Source organism: Lotus japonicus, chromosome 1 (assembly GCF_012489685.1).
Source record: "Lotus japonicus ecotype B-129 chromosome 1, LjGifu_v1.2".
NCBI lineage: Eukaryota > Viridiplantae > Streptophyta > Magnoliopsida > Fabales > Fabaceae > Lotus > Lotus japonicus.
In genome coordinates, this window is record NC_080041.1 from 124897158 (window position 1) to 124917232 (window position 20075).

Here is a 20075-nt window from a genome sequence, read left to right on the forward strand (position 1 = left end):
CTAACATCATAATCATATTGACCAAAATAAAAAGTCTTAATCACATAGCATGAACTTTAATCTTTTCAGTTTCTCAACTCGTTATACTGACTTTTATTCCATGAACTTTGTGCTTGTTTGAATTTCAGTCACGTTCACGTTCACCCCAACTCTACTCCATAATCCCTTTCACGTTCAATGCCTTGGAACGCCAAATCACACATTCCAAAGCTGTTGAAAGTACGTTTGGTGAGAAACCCAAACATAGAATGGTGGCATAGCATGTTTGAATACACAGTAAATTTTCACGATACAAGGAAAAATGATTATGGGAGAAACTATTTTTAATAGCTTTTGTGGTGTAGAATTGATTCTTGGAGTTATGTGAGAAACTACTCCTAATAGACTCAACGATGCAAAATTGAATATGAGAATTTTAAACGTGAATATAAACACACTGATGATAGCAAGTAAATTAACTATTGAACTATGTGAAAAAAAAGGCAAACAAATGATATTGACCAACAAACTCAATGACTCAAAATCAACCCTTGTTTATTACATGAAGATGGTCAACTAAGCATTGACCAACAACATTTCTGAACCCTGTACTCTTACCCTGACCTTACAACCTTTTTCCACTCTGGAATTGAATGAACACCCCAATACAAACTTTTTTCAACAAAATAAAAAATCAAACAAATGATTGCACCACAATGAGAAAAGTGTTAGCCAGTAGCTAACATTCAACTGCTAACGGTGCTTCATAGAGGAGATGGCAAGGTAGCCTTATTTAACGCATGTTGAATAATGATCTTCCTGTTGGTCAACAAGGAATTGAACCAACCATTCAAGAACACTAGCTGCTATAGGATAATTTATCCTACCCTGAATTTACAACCCTTTCATTTTCTGCACACAGATTTACCTTTGACTTTTACTGCACATTTCATACATTATTGACTGCTACAAAAGCCCAAAAATCCCATAAACTCGTGGTTTTGGATCATTTGAATGCTGCTCACAACGCCAATAACACCTGAAAGAAAAAGGGTCACATTTTCTACTTCAACTATGCATTACACTAGAACTACTTAAATATATTAAACCACACTATATTATTTGTATTTAGATTAGTGATTGACATTAAGTTGTCTTACCCATAGTGATAGCACAAGCAAAAATAACCCCTGACAGGATGAACACAATGATTGAGGCCCTTCCTAGAATTCTCACCAATTTTCTTACAAAGCATTGACCGAAGAAGCCAGCCAAAACAGACACCATCATGAGGTATAACGCTGCAAAAAGAAGTCAAAACACAAAGGATCAGATTACTACAGTTTATTATTTGAAAATTTGTTAGTTCATCAAGTGCATGCTTGGAAACTCTTCAATAATTGATTCTCAAAACAAAATTAATTATAGGTTTCAGAATTGATTCTAGAAGCTGATCCAAACATGCTATGAATCCGGTGAAAGTATTGAATGTAACCCGATAGAGTGAAGAAGAAGGTGAATGAAAAATGGTATATATGATGAAATATATAATATATTGTAGAATGTAGACCATGATATGATATGTAGTCATATTTCACTTATTTCCAAATAGGCAGACAGTCCTATCACTTTCACTCTTACAAGGCACATGGTGAGCATTAAAAAGGCCAGGCAAATTGAAAAGATGACCAAGTTTGAAGAGTTGGTGAAAATTACCATAAGGAATGGGGAATCTCTTGAGGAAGTAGAACTCCACCACAGACAAAGATGATGAGTACATCATCACAAATGTTGCTGTTGCACTAGCAACCTGCAATTTAAACCAACCACATTTTTGCAAGTTAAGTTGCATGAACTATAATGATCAAATCCAACTGCATTACATAGTTGAAAGGGTACATATATACTCTACCTGAGGGATGACACCAATCTCGATTAAAAGAGGGCCTAAGATGAAGCCACCTCCAGAACCAAGTAAGCCTCCTACAGTTCCCCCTAAGACGCCACAGAGTGCACAAAATATAATGGGCATGACAGTCCATTCAATTGAAGCCTCGCAAATGCATTCCCCGCTTCCTGTACTTTTCATCTTCTTCTGATCCTTATACAACTTTACTGCTTCATAGCCAAACACCACAAGTGCAACAGGAAACTAAAACAGAAAGGAAAAGGTCCATATGATAAGTTTCACCTCACTCCTTAATAAGTAAACAGCATGTTTGGATTAGCTTCTATTTTTGCTAAGAAACAATTCTGTCACTAGATGCTACTCACAGAAGCTTCTTCACAGATTTGATTTTGACTTTAAAATCAACTGTAGAAGGATTTCCAAACATGCACTAAATAACAGTCTTCATATGCAGGTGTTATTTCATACCTGTAAGCAGAAAAGAACCCAATACCATACACTGCAGACCTCTACATCATTCTGCTCACAAACACCAAATACATTTAGAACAAAATTAACAATTGAATTGACTTGTGATGTGAATAGGAGGCAGAGAGGGGCTTGCCTTGATAGCTTGAATTAGTAGGAAAGAAACCCACACAGCCATCAGCACCAATATCCTTTTCCACCTAAGGTTGAAACAAAATATTTGCTGTTTCAAGAAAAGGAAAACAGAGTCAAATTCCTACCCACCAACAGAAAGATGAAACTTTTTAAAAGTGTGTGAGAAGTCTACACACCACACGTGACTTCTCTTCTCTAGGCATCAAGGGCTCATAATCAGTGTCGATTAGAACTGCATATTTCAAGCAATACAGTTAACATCTCTCTAAAACACAATCAAGGAAATAAAATCATACGAGAAATTTAACTACTTAAACTACACTTTACAGAACCAAATTTTTCTAATTTTCCTTTATTAATTCATTGAAAATATCAATATTTTACTTATTTTTATGGATGAACTAGAACACAATCAGGAGATAAATCCTAGTTGAAGTGGAAATATATGAGATCTTCTTACGTTCGCCACGAGAATTAACCATAGTAGCTTGTTGTCGGGCCAGCTCTTTCTGCAATTAGCAAAAATAGAGAGATAAAGCTATTGAGTATCTTCTGTTAAATCACTCTGTTGATGTCTTATCAGAATATCCACAGTGTAAAGGTGCAAACTCTTACCTTGAGAAGTGTCTCTTCCTTCCACATCTCAGTTGCCTTATAGAAAGACCTTGAGGAGGTTCCTGAAAGAAAAGAAAAGAAAAGAAAAACACTTAAACACACCCCCATTGCTCAGCAGAGATGAACTCAGAACTGATTCATTCTAACTTCTAAGCATCAATTATTTATTTTGCTGTTAACAGTGATGAATGATGACATAACACAGTACAGTACACACCTATGAAGAGAATAATGATGAGGACAGTGATGAGCCAGTAGGGAAAGACAACACTGAGAGCAACACCAACAGTGATACCAAGCATGAGCATGGGCTGAAAAAGAAGAGCCAAATCATAGTCCAATATGGGCACCTCTCTGGTTGGATGACGCACTCTGAGATTGTACCAAACTGAAGATGTTGAAGCCCCCATTATCATACCTAGAACAACTCAACAAAACCAAACTTCATTAGCCAGTGAGAGCAAAAAGCAAACATATTATAGGCATCAAAATTTGAAGCAAATTGAACATAACATGAAACAGAGAGAAATATTGAAGAATTACACTTGGAAAGAGCAGCAGCAGATTTGGTATCAAAACCAACAATCAGAGTAAGCATAGGAACGAAAATGCCACCACCACCAACACCACCAACGGTTCCAAAAGCAGATCCCAGAAAACCAATGAGTGTGGCCAAGACGAGTCTCCAACTGAATTCCAATTCCTGCATACCCAACAAACCAAGCATTAATATTTTCATCATTACCTGAATTCGGGAGGAGAAGAAGAGAGAAAGAATGACTTACGGGCCATATTTTCTTGGTTCCGGATCCGTAACTGGCATGGAGGGAGTGAAGGGGTGATGAAGATGATGGTATTGAATTTGAAAGAGAAGAAGAAGAAGGGTGGTGGTCATTGTTGGTACCGGTGAGGAAGAAGGCGGAGAGAACGGCGATGGAGGAAGCGGAGAGGAGATAGACGATGAATGGTTTGGTGGAAATGGACATGGTGGCGGCCAATTGAAAACCAAAAGACAACACTGTTACCTTCCAGAGAAAAACGTTACCGCATGTGTCTTATGCTCCTCAAGTACTAGCCACAAGTGGGACACACAATAAAAAGTTTGCATATGTGTAAAAAGTTATAAAAAAGTTATGTATTAAATAAATAAAAAATTGGCTTAATCCTCAAGTTGGTCACTGTCTTTGTCTCGCCGTCTGAGCTAGGTCCCTCACCGGAAAAATTTGTGGAAAAGGTCCTCATCATTGCAAAACGTCTGGAGCAAGTCCTCGCCGGAGTCCGGAGCTCCGGCGAGTGATGATTTGGATCGCTGACTGTGTTAATGAGGCTGACATGAAATTAAAAAAATAATTAAAAATAACACATCAGAAATTTAAATTAAATTAACAAAAATAAGAGAAATTAACACTTATCTTTCACTAATAAAAAATAAAAATAAACAATTATCTTTCCAGAATTCATTTCCTTCTCTTTCAAAAAAAAAAAAATCATCTTCTGCTATCATCTTTCATGAACCCTAATTCTCCATCTTTCTTCCCAGAGCCACCAACCATCTTCTCCCCTTCATCCTTTAGCCGCCACCCCTTCCTCTCCCCTCACATTCAAAAACCTTTTCTTCTTCCTTCTTCCTGAACCCATCGTCTCTCTCTCTCTCTCTCTCTCTCTCTAAAGCCAAGCAAAAGCCATCACCACCGTCGGCCAAACCATCAAGGGCGGAACCACCCCCCATGGCAACCTTAAAAGCTCGAAACAAAGCCATGGTTCGATCGGTGTTCACTTGGTGTCGATCTTGCTCGATCTGGGTTTGGGTACGACTGAGATCTTCGGTTTTTGTTCCCTTCTTTCTTCTTCTTCTTAACTGATGGAAGCACGGTGTTGGTGGTGATAGAATTTGTTGACGGTGACGAGAAAGCTTGAGGGGAGGGCTTCGATCTGTTCCTGAGACAGGATGGTGGAAACGGTGGCATCGATCTGTTCTTGAGGTTTGGGTTGTTTGTAAATTGGGGATTAGGGTTATATGATTTTGATGTTCTGGGAATTGTTGAATCATGTGGCTCCTTCTTCCTCATCTTGTGTTAGGGATTGCAAAGTTGCAACTTCTTCCCCTTGGGCCTGCCATAATTGTTTTCCCAATTCAATTCAAGTGTTACAGAGATGAATATTCAAGTGTAAACAAATTTCTTTATTTTGATGCTTAATGCGTGATTGAATTCATTTAATTTGTTAAAGGGATTCATCAATCAATCTGTGCTTGCTTCGTGGTGCCATTTTACCCATGTGTATTGTTGTTCTTCTAGTGTCTTTTTCTGGGTAGTTCATATTTTTCTGATTTTGGGGGTTTTATTTTATGGGTTGGTTGTTGTTTTGGAAAAAATTAATTTGTGGGTAAATTTTCTGGGTTTGGGGAGGGGTTGATCTTGATTTTTCATGTTTCTGGTTTAGTTGTTTATTGAAGAATGTGAGGAAGATGATTTATTTTTCTGGGTTCAAGTTTGGTTGAGGCAAAAAAAGTTTATGGGTTGAGATCATGAAGGAAGAACATTGATAATAATCATGAATTTTTGTGTGTGTATGTGTTTATTTAGAGATTAATATTTCTGAAATTATAATTAAGGATTTTTAAATAATTAGTTAATTAGATTATAAAAGTGACATGTAATTTATTTTTATTTTTTAATTATTTTTTTAATTCCATGTCAGCCTCATTAACACAGTCAGCGATCCAAATCATCACTCGCCGGAGCTCCGGGCTCCGGCGAGGACTTGCTCCAAACGTTTTACAAATAAGAGGACATTTTCCACAAATTTTTCCGATGAGGGACTTAGATCAGACGGCGAGACAAAGACAGGGACTAATTTGATGATTAAGCCTAAAAAATTATAAGAAAGTTATGTTCATATTTTTTTTTTTGTGCTTTTATAGTGAACAAAAGAATTAAAAAAACAAATTAAACAAATCAGCAGAACAACGTTGGTTGGTTTGAAACAAGTAAATGACTCAACTTAATCGGGGCTAATGACCCATTTCAGAGATTGAACAAAAACTGCGACCCCAAGGAGGTATAGTCTGTCAGCACACATATAATTAGCCTTCACGTATGACATGATGAACTAATACGCCGCAGACGAGAAGAGATATCAACAAAGCTCCTAAGTGTGATGTTAAAGGGGAAATTCAATATTCCAATAACATTAAGCAAGTCACTTTTATAATGAAATGCCGAAAATTCAACTCCCAAACTAAGAGAAGACCATGCTTGATGGCCATCAACTCGGTCAAAAGCGCACAAGACCAATTAGAGGAGCTTAAAAAACTACCATGTCAAGAGGTTAAAGCACTACAAACAAGACCACTAAAGTCAATTAATTAATTTTTTTTTGGTACATCGGAATTTACAAGTACTAATTATTCAATCTAATTGTATAATCTAAATCATCACTGAAAAAACTAAAATAATGTAGTTATATTAGTTGATGCTTGATGGATCAATCCCTCTAATTTAAAAGTGGGAAACTAAATCCAAAATAATGGTATTTAGACGACCTCAGATAAAGATATTTAAGTTTTGGATAATTGAAGAGGCTTAATTGCATATATAGCTAGTATGACTATGACTGCGGTACTCAAATACAATTTTTACACGGCACTTTGAGCAATGACGTCGTTTTCCTTTGGAAGGAGCTATTTCATAGTTTCAATTAAATATTGATATTGAACAAGAAAGTATTTAAAAAATATATGAGTATTTTAGTAAGATCTAAAAAAATACTCCCTCCATTCTTATTAATTGTCTACTTTGAAAAAAAAATTGTGTTCCTATATATCTGTCAACTTAGAGTTTCAAGAGAGTATTAATTAATGTTTTTCCAAGAAATGCCCTTACAGAAACAATAAATGAAGAAAGATAAAATACATTCTAAAGGGTTATATAGAAAAACAAATAATATTTTTATAAAAATCAACACAATTAATTATTTTCTTTAATTTATGTGAACCTTATCTTCCTGGACAGATAAATATGAACGGATGAAGTATAAGATATTGGAATTAAACGTCAGATTTGTCACGAGGTATGGTTGGGCTGAGGGAAAAGGAATGCTGTCAATTGCTTTGGATTTTTCGAAAGAAGGCAAATTGGCAATATGTTGTTCTGAATGATTACACGCGCACTATAAGAGTTTGAATCCAACAAGTATATGTAAGCTATAAGGTGCGCTGAACAAGTTATAAGAGCAACTCCAACCCCAAAATTCTTATCTGGTTTTTTAACACACTATTCAGCACTATTCAGCACTATTCCTGTGGGCCCTGTCTGCCACATCAGACTTAAGAAACTCCTAAGAAACTGAAGCAGATTTTGCTCCAACCCATGGTTTCTTAAATTACTATTTGAAGGGTCCCACCCGTGTCCCACCATACAACATAAATTAATAATATTTATTTTCACTCAATTTAGATTTAAAATTTAATACTAAATCAATACTTCAACTTAAAAATAATTTAATTAAAATTAATACGAAATAAAGACGAAAGAAAATACATGACAATGAAAAATAAGAAACAATACATTTGAAATGAAATACATAATAACACTTGAAGGTTAATTTTCATTATTCTCGTTTTCGGGAAGCTGCCAAATATGCTCCACCAAGTCTGCTTGAAGCTGGTGATGAATTGACCTATCAATTTGATGTGCTCTTCTTTCCAAGATATTTCTAAAAGCGGGAATAGGACCACTTACTACTTCAGCATCCAATATGTCATTATTGACCTGATCATAAACAAAATTACCTCGGTACGTGTTGCGCTCATCTTCAACAATCATGTTGTGCAATATGATGCAAGCATACATTATTGACTTCATCTCATTCGGATGTCAAAAGCGTGATGGACCACGAACTATTGCAAACCGAGCGCCGAATGCACGTTCAACGTCCTTTCTTGCTCCTTCTTGTCTTTTCGCAAATTTTTGCCTTTTTTCTCCTTGCGGCATTGGGATGGTCTTCACAAATGTAGCCCACGGGGGATAGATACCGTCTGCTAGATAGTATCCCATGTTATACATTGTTCCATTCACGCTAAAGTTCACCATGGGAGCATTTCCACTCAAAACCTCATTAAAAACCGGAGATTGATTTAGCACATTAATGTCATTGTTAGAACCTGCAATGCCAAAAAATGCATGCCAAATCCACAAATCTTGTGATGCCACTGCTTCAAGCATGATTGTGGGCTTTCCATGATCACCTCGGGTGAATTGACCTTTCCACGCAACTGGACAATTCTTCCATTCCCAATGCATACAATCAATAGAACCCAACATACCTGGAAATCCACGAGACTCGCCCCATTGAAGTAAGCGGGTAATGTCTTCCTGGTTCGGGCGCCTCAAGTATGTTCCACCAAATACTGCACACACACCTTCCACAAAATTCTTTAAGCACTCAATTGCAGTACTTTCACCAATTCGAACGTACTCGTCAATACTGTCAGCAGGTGATCCGTACGCCAACATACGAATAGCGGCGGTGCACTTTTGTAATGGTGACAGGCCTTGTCTTCCAACTGCATCGACAGACATTAAAAAGTACGGGTCATGAGACCCAAGGGCCCCTACAATTCTGAGGAACACATGCTTTCGCATTCGAAACCTTCGTCGGAAAAGCTCTTCCGTGTACACAGGATTTTCGGAGAAGTAGTCATTCCACAACCGCTCGTTCCCAGCTTCACGATCTCTCTCTATCACCTTTCTTGTTCGCTTGGGCCTAACGGTGTTGGCACGTCGTTGATAAAACTCCATCTCCTCCTGCATCATATCTTCTATAGTCGTGTCATTGATAAGTTCGTCAATGACAACGTCGTAAATGTCCAAGTCGGCCATATTGTTTGGATCCATTCTATGACACAATGAGAAACTATCAGTGTAATTGGATAGGAGGAAGAAAATATGAGAGGACAAAACAACTCTTGAATGTTGAGATGAATGAAATATGACATGTATAAATAAGAGAAACAACAACGGCTATATTCTCCAACGGCTATATTCCACAACGACTATATTCCCCAACGGTTATATTCCCCAACGACTATATTCTCCAACGGCTATATTCCCCAACGGCTATATTCCCCAACGGCTATATTCCCCAACGGCTATATAGAACACATAAGTAGAAACGCAGTACACATTAAGAAAAATTCGAATACTGAAATTACAACATTAATGCAGAATACATAAGTAGAAATGCTAAAATTACAACACTGATGCAATACACATAAGTAGAAATGCTAAAATTACAACACTAATGCATAATCAATAAGTAGAAATGCTAAAATCACAACATTGGCACACGCTAAGAAAGACAACAACAAGAATTAAGACATTCCTAGTTCTTTTATGGCGAATTCAACTAGGCGCTGATGCGTTGCTAACTGCACCTCGTTCATTTCAGATGTGTCCTCCATAAGGATATCTTTGTATTCCTTCAATAACCGCGCCTTTTGAAGTTTGTTTTTTTCCTTTCTCACCTCCAGTTCTTCAGTCTTGAGCTTCTCAAAACTCGCAAGGAATCCCAGTTTAGCTTTCCCGATGGCTATCATCTCGGAGTTAGGAACATAATCGAGATCACTTGAAGCTGTGTCTCCTACTTTGGCCTTCCTTTTCTGGTTCTTTTTTCCCAACGGGCGGGTTGCTGGTTGTGTGGCCTCATATTCGTCGCCCTCGATTGATGCACTCCGGTCAGACGATGTTGCATACACCCCATCTACTGACTTCTTCTGCCTCGTTGAACTGGTTGTCATAAATGTTCCCTTCCACTTTGGTTCATCCTTCACCAACCGCCATTCATTCTCATGTTTGAAATCTTTACCCGTATCTACATGATATAATTGATGCGCCGTAGCCATGATGTCCTTATCTGAGTGTCCACTTTTCCAATGATTGACGGCTTTAGTGTGGCAACCAACAAATTTTTGAAGATCAGCATTCAATTTATTAAAATGAGATTTCAGGGATAACCATGTCCTCGAAGGAGAGGCATCGTCGCGGTACTCCTCATATTGGGCTCGAATCTTATTCCAGAACAAATCTGACTTTTGCTCATTTCCCACGATCCGATCGGTAGAAACGTTGAGCCATGACTGAAGAAGAAATATATTATCTTTACCACTCCATTTGGTGCGTTTCTTTCCGGATTCTTCAAGATCAATATCATCTAGACCCCGTTGAGTAGAAAATTCAGGCTCCTCGGGCATAGCCTCACATTGTGTACTTGAGACTTTTGAACTACTGCTGCTACCAGTAGGAGGTGCTTGGTATTGTGGTGGATACATGCAATATTGTGGATTGTTTGGATACGACATTTGTGATGGATATGATCCCATTTGACCCTGAGGTTGGTTTTGATGGTAGAACGATTGTGGAAACATTTGATACGAAGGATTTTGAACATTACCACCGGTGTGAGGAGGTTGGTTTTGAGGGTGACACATCTGCGGATGTTGGCTTTGTGGTTGATACATTTGCGGATGTGGGTTTTGTTGTTGGAACATCGGCATAGGTTGGCTTTGCGGGCGAATCACCTGCGAATGTTGGTTTTGTTGTTGGAACACCATCATAGGTTGGCTTTGCGGGTGAATCATCTGCGGAGGTTGGTTTTGTGGCGGAAACATAGGCGAAGGTTGCAAACCTTCACTTGTAGGAGGTGTTTCATTGTCGAGCAGTGGATAATATTGCTCATAAGGATTAGACATTGTGAGAAATTTGAGAATTTTTGGACAAGAGAGAAATTGTGGGAGTAAATGTTGGTGTTTCAAATGGTCTACTGCACTATATATAAGGTAAAGAATCTGAGAATTGAAAAAACGGTCGGAGAATTGAAAAAACGGTCAGAAAACGGGCAGAAAAACCGGTCAAACCGGTCAATTTAAAAAAATTCAAAAAAAAAAAGCCCAAACGGGCAGAAAACCGGCACCAGCCGGTGGGATGACCGGCTCAGCCGGTCACCCACTATATAATCTACTTTTCCTCCCTCACTCTCCATTCTAACCCTAGCCGCTCCTCTCTTCTTCCTCTCTTCTCTCACGCAGCTTCTTCTTCAACCTCTTTTCTCCTTCGTCCTCTTCTTCTGCAACCTCACCAACCGATCACCAAACATCACCAACCGATCACCTGCGTCCTCTTCTCCTTCGTCCTCTTCTTCTCCTTCGTCCTCTTCTCCTTCGTCCTCTTCTTCTCCTTCGTCCTCTTCTCCTTCGTCCTCTTCTTCTTCCTCACCAAACCCTCCTCACCGCCACCTCACGGCCTCCTCACCCTCCTCACCCTCACCACCGCCACCTCACGGCCTCCTCACCCTCACCACCCTCCTCACCGCCACCTAACACCCACAACCTCAAACAAAACCCACCTCTCCGCCACCAAACACCCACAACCACAACCAAAACCACCTCACCGCCACTGACCCGCCACCAAACAACCTTCACCGCCACCAAAACCGCCTCATCACCTCCTCACCGCAACCAAAACACACCCCAGCCGCCACCAAAGCTTCAATCTCGACCCAAATCGCCCCTCAAGCACTGGATCGGAGACATGCAAGCCTTCCTCAAGGGCCACCCTCTGCCACCGCCACCAGATCAGAGAAAAACAACCGGATCAAGCAAAAATTTATTGTAATTTTTTTCTGTAATTTTTTTCCTTACACCCTTCAGCTTCTGTAATTTTTTTTTTCCATTTTTCTTTGTAAAAATTTATTTTTCTGAAGCTTTGTAATTATTGTTTGAATAAAATTGTAGTAGTTCATACAATCTGTTAACCCTGTTTCTTCCCTCTGTAATCTGTTGGAACTGAATGTGAGAGAAAGTATAGTATTTTATTTAAGAAACTGATAAAGCAGAGTTGCTTCTGCAAGCAACTCTGCCCACTTTTTGTTAGCTAAGAAACCGGATGGAACCCTGCTCCAATGGGTAAGAAACTGGCCCTTGGTTTCTTAGCACCTCCAACCTGGTTAAGAAACCAGCGTTGGAGTTGCTCTAAGTGACAATGAAAGTTAACATGTGTCTGGTGGCAGAGCTGAAGGGAATTGTATTGTATTGTGTTTTTTTCTTCTGGATTTGATGTAATACAAAATTGAATTGTATTGTGTTTATTTTAGAGTTATATTAAGCATTGACTTAACTGTTTTAGTTGAATGAATATTTCATATTTATGTGCTTGACTAGGTGGTATCCCGTGCGATGCACGGTTGCTAGTATTTTATTTATTTAATACTATATAAAATGTAATTAAAAAACAAATATACATAAGTTAGTGCACATATTTAATTACCATTTTTTAATCTTTTCCTTGCTCAAATTCACACCCTACCTCATCCCATTTTCGACGGTTGCTTAGTGGAGAGGGCAAAACCCGCTCGTTACCCATCCGTTGTCATGCCTTGTTTAAACATTTTTTGCTCAAATCATGAAATTAAAACTTCAAATATTATCCAAAAACTGAAAATACAATATCCTTCCATTGAAATGCCAGCCTCACTTCTTTAATCTCATCAAAATTTCACCATATTTTTACTTGTAAACATTTAAAATCATTTTTATGTTACAAATTCATCTTAAACCCCTAACTATTATTACTTTTGTCAACAATCCCTAATTATTGAAGTAGAAAATCAAGAGCACTTTTTAGTTTTTACTCATGTATACAAGAACAACGCCAAGCCATGCATGAATATTTTAGGTCCATCTGTATGGAAGCCTCGCTGTTGGGTTATGTTGGGCTCTTGCTTACCCATTTGGGCCTTTGCCTATTCACTTATTTTAATGTCAGCTTCAGTCTTATTTCATCAGGGCAAAACCCAAATTCAACACTCCACACTATTAACTGCTTCAATGAAGGAAAATAAGACTGCTTCTAATTTTGAGTGGGTTTCAAATCCTACCCACTGCTTTAAATCCTTGATCTGATCTGGTGTGGATGAAGGGTTGTTGTTGGGTGTGTTGCTTACTGATTTCTTTCTCATATGTAGGGGACGGTTTTTCTAGATTTTTTAGGGGTTGGTACACTAGTTTGTTATATCTGATAATTTTTCAAAGTCCCTGCTGTAGCTTCTTTTATCTGTAATCTTGTTACTTTCTATCTTGTATTTGGGTAAGCACCCCTTGTGCTTTAATTGAATACAATTGGCTTATAAAAAAAAATGAAGGAAAACCCCTACATCTCAACATAGACCTTTTGTGCTTTCACCATTAGCTAACATATGGCCCAGGTAATATAGTAATATACTAATATAGAATATCAGTTTAGGTTCTTTCACACAACAATCACTTCATCAGAATTGAAATACTATTGTGGAGTAAACACACATCTTTAAGGGCATTACATTGATAAGTTTATTTTTCCTCAGAATCAATTCTGGTACTCAAAAGCTACTCCTCGGAGAATTGATTTAGGCTTTAAAATCAATCATAGAATGTTTCCAAACATGCATTAAGCTTCATAGCTTACATGGCTAACTGAATAAAGCAAGTAACAGTAGGTGATCATGCTTTTTAAAACATGACTGACCGAAGAAAGCAAACATCCACATAACATGACTGCTACAAAAGCATTTGCTGCATTTATGTTGGAGTCAAACCACCCACACCTGCAAACAAGCAAGCACAACAACCAAATTATCATTAGAAGAGAAACATAAAGTTTAGGGTACACAAAATATTGAGATATAAACAGTATACAAATTGCAGAGATATAAATCAGCTATGTTCTGGGAATGATCATTGAGGAAAGGTATAGTACCTAAGGGTAGAGAGATTGTGCTAGAGAGAGGGAGTAAGAGAGAGAATGCTGAATTTTATGTGTTACTTCATCAAATGAGCCAAAAGTCCCTTACAATTGATAACTACCTCCTATTTATAGAGCTTGGGTACTACCTATTGGGCCAATTGGGCCTCCGAGATCAAGGCCCATCTGAAGGCCAGGGCCCCGCCTCAGGGCGGGATACATGCTGGGCGTTGCCCCTCTAGGGGCTCGCCCAGTCCACTAGTCCACAAGACACCGAGCTCGAGGTACGAGAGCTAAGGGTGTCTTTTAAATGCTGTTACATGTCTTATCGTACACCGGAATCTGCACTGCCAACATGGCTTGAGAAAAGAGAAGTTAACTATATCGCCAACATGGCGTGAGCAAAAGGAAACTAGCATTTTCAGTTACCCAGTCCACTGACTTGACGAGCAAACCGAGCTGGCAAGTCCACAAGTCCGCAAGCGGCGAGAACGACTACTTTGTATTGGTGATAAGTTGGAGCAGGTGTATGATCGCTCGCCGGCGGGAAAGGTGGCAGGCATGGGTCATGTGCCGATCATTCAATCATTGACTGGCGGTGACCCCGGCGAGCGACTGAACTTCGTTGTTGGTGTCAATCGTCAGGCGATGGCGTTTGATCCTTATAGTGGCGAGGCTTTCTGCGCTTTCCCTTATTTTAAAACCCTTTCAAATTTCAATCTGCCTCACGTGGCTGCCCCACGTGATGTGTTGGTTACATCAATTTCCCTCTTTCTCCGGAACCGTCACTTCACCTTTCATAACCGTCTCATCGTGCGCAGTAACTCCCCTTTGCACGCGACCCACCTCCCCAAAACCATCATGACTTCCAACCTTCCACACGCGTCCAACACGCGTCACCCTTCCAGCTTCTCCCCTTCTCCTATAAAAACCCTTCTTCCCCACTGTCATCCCTTTCCGAGACCCCTCTCACTTCCCTAATCGCTTACCAAACTCCTTCTGCCCACTTCCGCTCCGGAGCCGTCGCTTATCACCCTTTCCGCTACCCACTCTTCACATCCTACTCCGGTGAGTCCCCCTGTCCTTATCTTTACATCGCACACATACTGATCTTTTCCTTTCTTTCACTTCACTGTCTTCTAAAAATGGCTTCAAACCCTACCTCCCCTAATCACTCTTCTTCCTCCTCCGAAAGCGACCCTGACTCCACCGCTGCCGGCGGCCTCCGTTTAGAGGTTCCGGAGATCCCAGCTCACCGACTAAAAACCTACGCCACTCTGCCCCTTCCAGTCCAAGTAGCCCCCAAACACGAGGCTATAGATCAACCTTCCATCTTCCAAGACAGCGATCCCATTGTGCAATTCGTGAACTCCCTGGGTGGCTTGTCCAATGACGATGAGTTTAACGCCAAACTCAGGATCTGGGTTTGCAGTCCCGGGGATCGCCCCTGGCTTCACAAGCCAGACGGCGACGTAAAGAGATCCCACTTCTTCTTTGCGTACGAATACATGTTTAGCGAGCTTGGAATCAGGCTTCCTTTCTCGCCCTTTGTCCAAACCGTCCTCCGCGACATCAACGCGGCTCCCTGTCAACTCCACCCTAACGCCTGGGCTTTCATTCGATGTTTTGAAATCCTAAGCGCCGCTGTCGGCATCGCCCCATCCCCCACCAGTTTCTTCTACCTTTACGACGTCGACCCCAAGTCCATCAAATAATTGATAAGCTTATTTAATAATTGGAATATCAAATAAGCTTAACAACTTCACCCTGACTCAGGAGTACCCACCCTGTTGGGGGCAGGTTGAACCCCTTATCATTATGGTTATTATATTAATAATTGATAAAGTAAATTACGTTAACTTACCTTCACTTGTTTACCAATTATTTTTCTTAACTTTTGTTTCAGTTTATACGAAATAATTAATAGATTAATTTTTAAGATTGTGATTAGCTATGTGTGAATATAATTCATAACATTCATGAATGCGGCATGAGACAGTGCAGGTTTTAAAACTTTTCTAGCAAAATAGGTTAGGATTTAAATCCTAAGGATGCAGGGCGGGTTTTACTTGAGCAAAAACATGTCCTTACGGCCAACCCATCCCATTGCCAAGCTATTGAATGGAATAATCAATGTTCTAAAGATGATGATCAACAAAAAGTGCATCTAAAAGCTTTTTCATACCGAATCTTATGTTTTGAGGCAAATTGCAAGTGTGCTTCAAGCTTGTAATTTACTTTTAAATTGCAGGATGTTGAGACCATTCAGCGTGATATTTGTGACATTTAAATTCCATCAAATATTTTATAACTAAGGAGGCAAGAAAATGGGAAATGGGAGATATTTTATTTATTTTAATTGGACAACACCACAATTTTACCACACGTCTAAAAGCATGTATACAATGATCTTCTAAACCTCGTCGAGTCATCATTTCTCTATATCATTTATGTCCATACTAACATTTAGTAATATATACATTATACATGTCAGTAAATCATGTCTATTCAATTTAGCAGTAGATAGTATGCATCTGCTATAATCAAGGCCTAGTTTACTCAGCAATTGGCTCTTAAATGCACAACTTTTGAAAATTACATACGTACATAGCTTGCTTCATATAAAACCTGTGCATTATTTATGGAAACCAGTTTGTGAGGAAATCATCGTACTTTATAGAGTATGGAAATAAATCAGTTATAGAAAATTGTTGATCTTCAAACATTGCATCACAGAATAAATCAAGTAACATATAATCATGTCAGAATGGATGAATATGAAAAGGAAATAACTATTTTAGTTTTTTTGTTCTTTTTCATACCACATGCTAATCTTCCACCAGCATTTCCGGTGCTCAAACTAAGTTCATGCCCACCTGCAAAATTAGAAGCAAATGCAGATGAGGCCAAAGTAAAAATACTCAGTTACATTAACACACCAAACTTAATATACAAGGCTACAATTACAATGCGAGATATGAAATGTCAGCCAGAAAATGAACAACCAATTTCATTTACAAGTCATTCCTTCCTTAGGATAAGTACTCATTCATCTACTGCTTACTTCAGTATGACATGCTGAAGCTTGTGGCAGTAATTTTATCTACAGTACAGAATTGTATGGCAAATAAATATTTAAAATGGAATAACTAACCCTTTCCAAGGTCATCTTCAAGTTCGTGAACCACTAAGGCCCTCCCAATGACTGCATTAGGGCAAGTGAGTGGAATCTGCATGTTTTATGCCAAACAACACGATTAGCTCATTTGAATTCAGATCCAGAGGCATAAGAACCATGGTTAGAAAAAAAAATACATCAAAAGAACAACTATTATTAAAACACAAATTACAAAGAGCACCTGATCCACTATTGTTGCCTCTGCGACTCATGCATTTCATTAAACAAAAAAAAAAAACAAATGTTGCATAAACAGGTCCAGAAAGCATAAACAAAAAGAGTACGGAAACAAGCATTACCATCGACATTAGCAACTATGTTTCCCAGGTCACCCTCATGACGGATTTCATCTTCAGGAGCACCGTGTGTCTTTGTTGTCAGGATTAAAATGTGGTCCTAAACAAGTAGTGAACCAAAAATCAAACACTTAAATAGCCATACCATGGGGTCAAACAACACACATCACATTAGCACAACTTTTTCCTATAAACAATTTCCCACAAAGTTATTTCTATTGCAAGTAATTCCGACAACTTTCGAATAAAAAAAGTAGAATCAAAAGTAACCTCCATTCTTTTGAGTGGAAAAAGTAGCATAAAAAGTAACCTTAATTAGCTATAAACAAATATATCATATAGTCTTTCTACAAAAAAACCGGGAAAAGTAAACTATATATATTTTTAAAATACCAAAACATAAAAAAAAGCTCCATGAAGTGGAATGAATAGTTCCATAGAAACCCTCCTTTGTAGTAGTTATAGATATCTGATTGATTACAACAAATTAATTATCACTCTTATTCCAAAAATTATATTTAAGTAAAAACAAATTTCACAATTCATATCTATTACCATCCAAGTAGTTACGTATTATAAATTTTCATAATTTAATGTTAAGTCTTAAAACTATCCCATATTATAAAATAAATTTAAATTGTCAAATTTTCCATGAACACCTACAAAATATAAAAAATAAGGAACTTGATCTATGATTTTCCCATTTTTTTTGGAACATAATCATTTTCTTTAACTAAAAAATATATATCCTAGATAAAATGATTATTAATCTCAATACTTAATTTCATAATTTCTTATTTCTATTATTTAGACACACAATTATTAATTTCGTATCATATATCAAATTAATAATAATCTAAATACTGAATTTCATAATTTATTATTTCTATTATTTAGGCCTACAATAATCTATACTATCAATATTTTTTTTTGAATACTCTATACTATCAATATTAATATCCACATAATAAATATTAACAAATATCATCTATTTAAAGAATTATTACATAGAGCTAAAAATAAAAAATATGAAATTATTTCCACCAAACTCAACCAAAGTAAATACAAACAAAAAATAGCTTTTGAAGCGTAACCTAATAATTTTAAAACTTCAATTTAAACCAAATAAAAAAACCAAAAAGTAATAAAAAAGGATCCTTATGGTGCACCTCCACAATATTTATGAAAAACCCTAATGTGAATAGTGGCAAAATGTTATCCCTTTGTAGTAGTTATAGATTTTAATAATAATTTCAAAGTTTTTGATTAACTTAGCTATGGAGATTGAACCAAATGGTGATCCAAAGAAGAGTCGTAGCTGGACTTTGATAGGAGAGGAGAATCTTATGAATATTTTACAAGAATTGGTTGTTGAAGGTCAGAAACAACCAAATGGAAAATTTAAAGCAGGTGCACATGAGACAACTGTCCAAAGAATGAGAGTTAGAATGCAAGGTATTGACATTACTTTTAAACATGTGGCGAATAAGTTGAAACGGTGGAACGCAAAATATGTTGCAGTGTTTGACATGATAAATACAAGTGGATTTGGATGGGACGAGACTAGGAAATGTGTTATAGTTGATAGCGCATAAGTGTTGCAACAATATTTAGCGGTATGCGTTTATGTTTTAGTATCTTTATTATTTAGTAAATCATATTTCTATTATTTTTTTAACTTTATTTTTCCTTTATATTTTAGCATCACCCGAGAGCTCAAAATTTTGTCAACAAACCTTATCCTGAATTTGAGAAGATGCAAATCATATTTGGAAAGGATAGTGCTGATGGTCACATTGCTGAGTCATTTGTTGATGCTGTGGAAAATACTCAACAGGAAAATAATTTAGGCAATGGGGCCACTCAAGAAGAGAGTGAGATTCCTATTAACTCACCTACACCTGTTAGTGCTCCAGGATCATCCTCAGTGTCTCTAGCTTCAAAAAAACGTGCTAGAGAAAATGATAGATTAATAGCATGTGTTGAAGCTTTTGCTACAAGTGTTGCAACGGCAAATAATAATATGACAATGGTGGCTCAACGCTTTGTACCTCCAAACCAAGAGCATGACTTGGTTGCAGATGGACTCAAAAAGATGAACTTAACTCGTGCTGATCGTATTGAAGCAACCATTAAGATAGCAAAATGTCCTACACTTACACAGTTATTTCTCAAGATGGATGGAGAAGACAGAGATGAATTTGTTAATAACATTCTCAAGGATTCAAACTAGATGCTATGAAGGAAGACATTTATGGATTTGGTTGTTTTTTTGGTGCAAACATTATTATGGTGTTTTGATTTACTTCTTATTGAAACTTTTATTTTATTTTGGTGACATTAGAACAATATCTATTGTTACGATACTTTTGATGAATTGAAATTTCACTTCAAATAGTTTTTTTTTAGTATCCAACAAGTAGCAAAAAGAGCCAACATTCACCATGTATCTGTGTTATTAGAATGACTTCAAAACATCTCAAACTTCGTAGGTCTGTGGATGAAATTAAGTTAGAACAATTTATATTTATAAGTTTATAAGTTTATTTATATATTTTTTGTTTATATTTTAATCTAAAACAATTTTTTGCATTGATTTTTTAAATTATATATGATAAGGGTATATGTGTAATTAACTGTATGGTTCTGTTCTGTTTCACATGCACCAAACACGGAACAGTACATAATTGTCCTGTTCTGTGCTGTGTTCACCAAACACA

General features: G+C 37.6%; 2 protein-coding genes and 2 pseudogenes across 2 annotated transcripts; 1 reads left to right on the forward strand and 3 right to left on the reverse strand.

Annotated features, from left to right (window-relative positions):
• Window positions 1-496: 496 nt before the first annotated feature.
• Window positions 497-4171, reverse strand: LOC130730257 (sulfite exporter TauE/SafE family protein 4-like). The gene is made up of 12 exons (XM_057582208.1): window positions 3892-4171; window positions 3650-3809; window positions 3324-3524; window positions 3107-3168; window positions 2952-3000; window positions 2668-2723; window positions 2493-2579; window positions 2357-2407; window positions 1892-2131; window positions 1696-1789; window positions 1140-1280; window positions 497-1018 (listed from the first exon to the last, which is right to left on the reverse strand). The coding sequence occupies exons 1-12, from the start codon at window positions 4090-4092 to the stop codon at window positions 936-938; spliced, it is 1425 nt and encodes a 474-aa protein (XP_057438191.1). The 5' UTR covers window positions 4093-4171; the 3' UTR covers window positions 497-935.
• Window positions 4172-7652: 3481 nt separating this feature from the next.
• On the reverse strand, window positions 7653-9150 carry LOC130730258 (uncharacterized). Its single transcript, XM_057582209.1, has one exon. The coding sequence runs from the start codon at window positions 9001-9003 to the stop codon at window positions 7984-7986; it is 1020 nt and encodes a 339-aa protein (XP_057438192.1). The 5' UTR covers window positions 9004-9150; the 3' UTR covers window positions 7653-7983.
• A 7488-nt stretch (window positions 9151-16638) lies between these two features.
• On the reverse strand, window positions 16639-18143 carry LOC130724085 (superoxide dismutase [Cu-Zn], chloroplastic-like; annotated as a pseudogene).
• A 489-nt stretch (window positions 18144-18632) lies between these two features.
• On the forward strand, window positions 18633-19588 carry LOC130724093 (uncharacterized; annotated as a pseudogene).
• The last annotated feature ends 487 nt before the right edge of the window (window positions 19589-20075 follow it).

Coding starts and splice junctions, on each gene's coding strand:
- LOC130730257 (XM_057582208.1), bottom strand. CDS start 4,092: ATGTCCATTTCCACCAAACCATTCATCGTCTATCTCCTCTCCGCTTCC. Junction 2,580..2,667: donor GAGAAGAGAAGTCACGTGTG/GTGTGTAGACTT, acceptor TTCTTGAAACAG/CAAATATTTTGTTTCAACCT. Junction 2,408..2,492: donor TACTAATTCAAGCTATCAAG/GCAAGCCCCTCT, acceptor GTTTGTGAGCAG/AATGATGTAGAGGTCTGCAG.
- LOC130730258 (XM_057582209.1), bottom strand. CDS start 9,003: ATGGATCCAAACAATATGGCCGACTTGGACATTTACGACGTTGTCATT.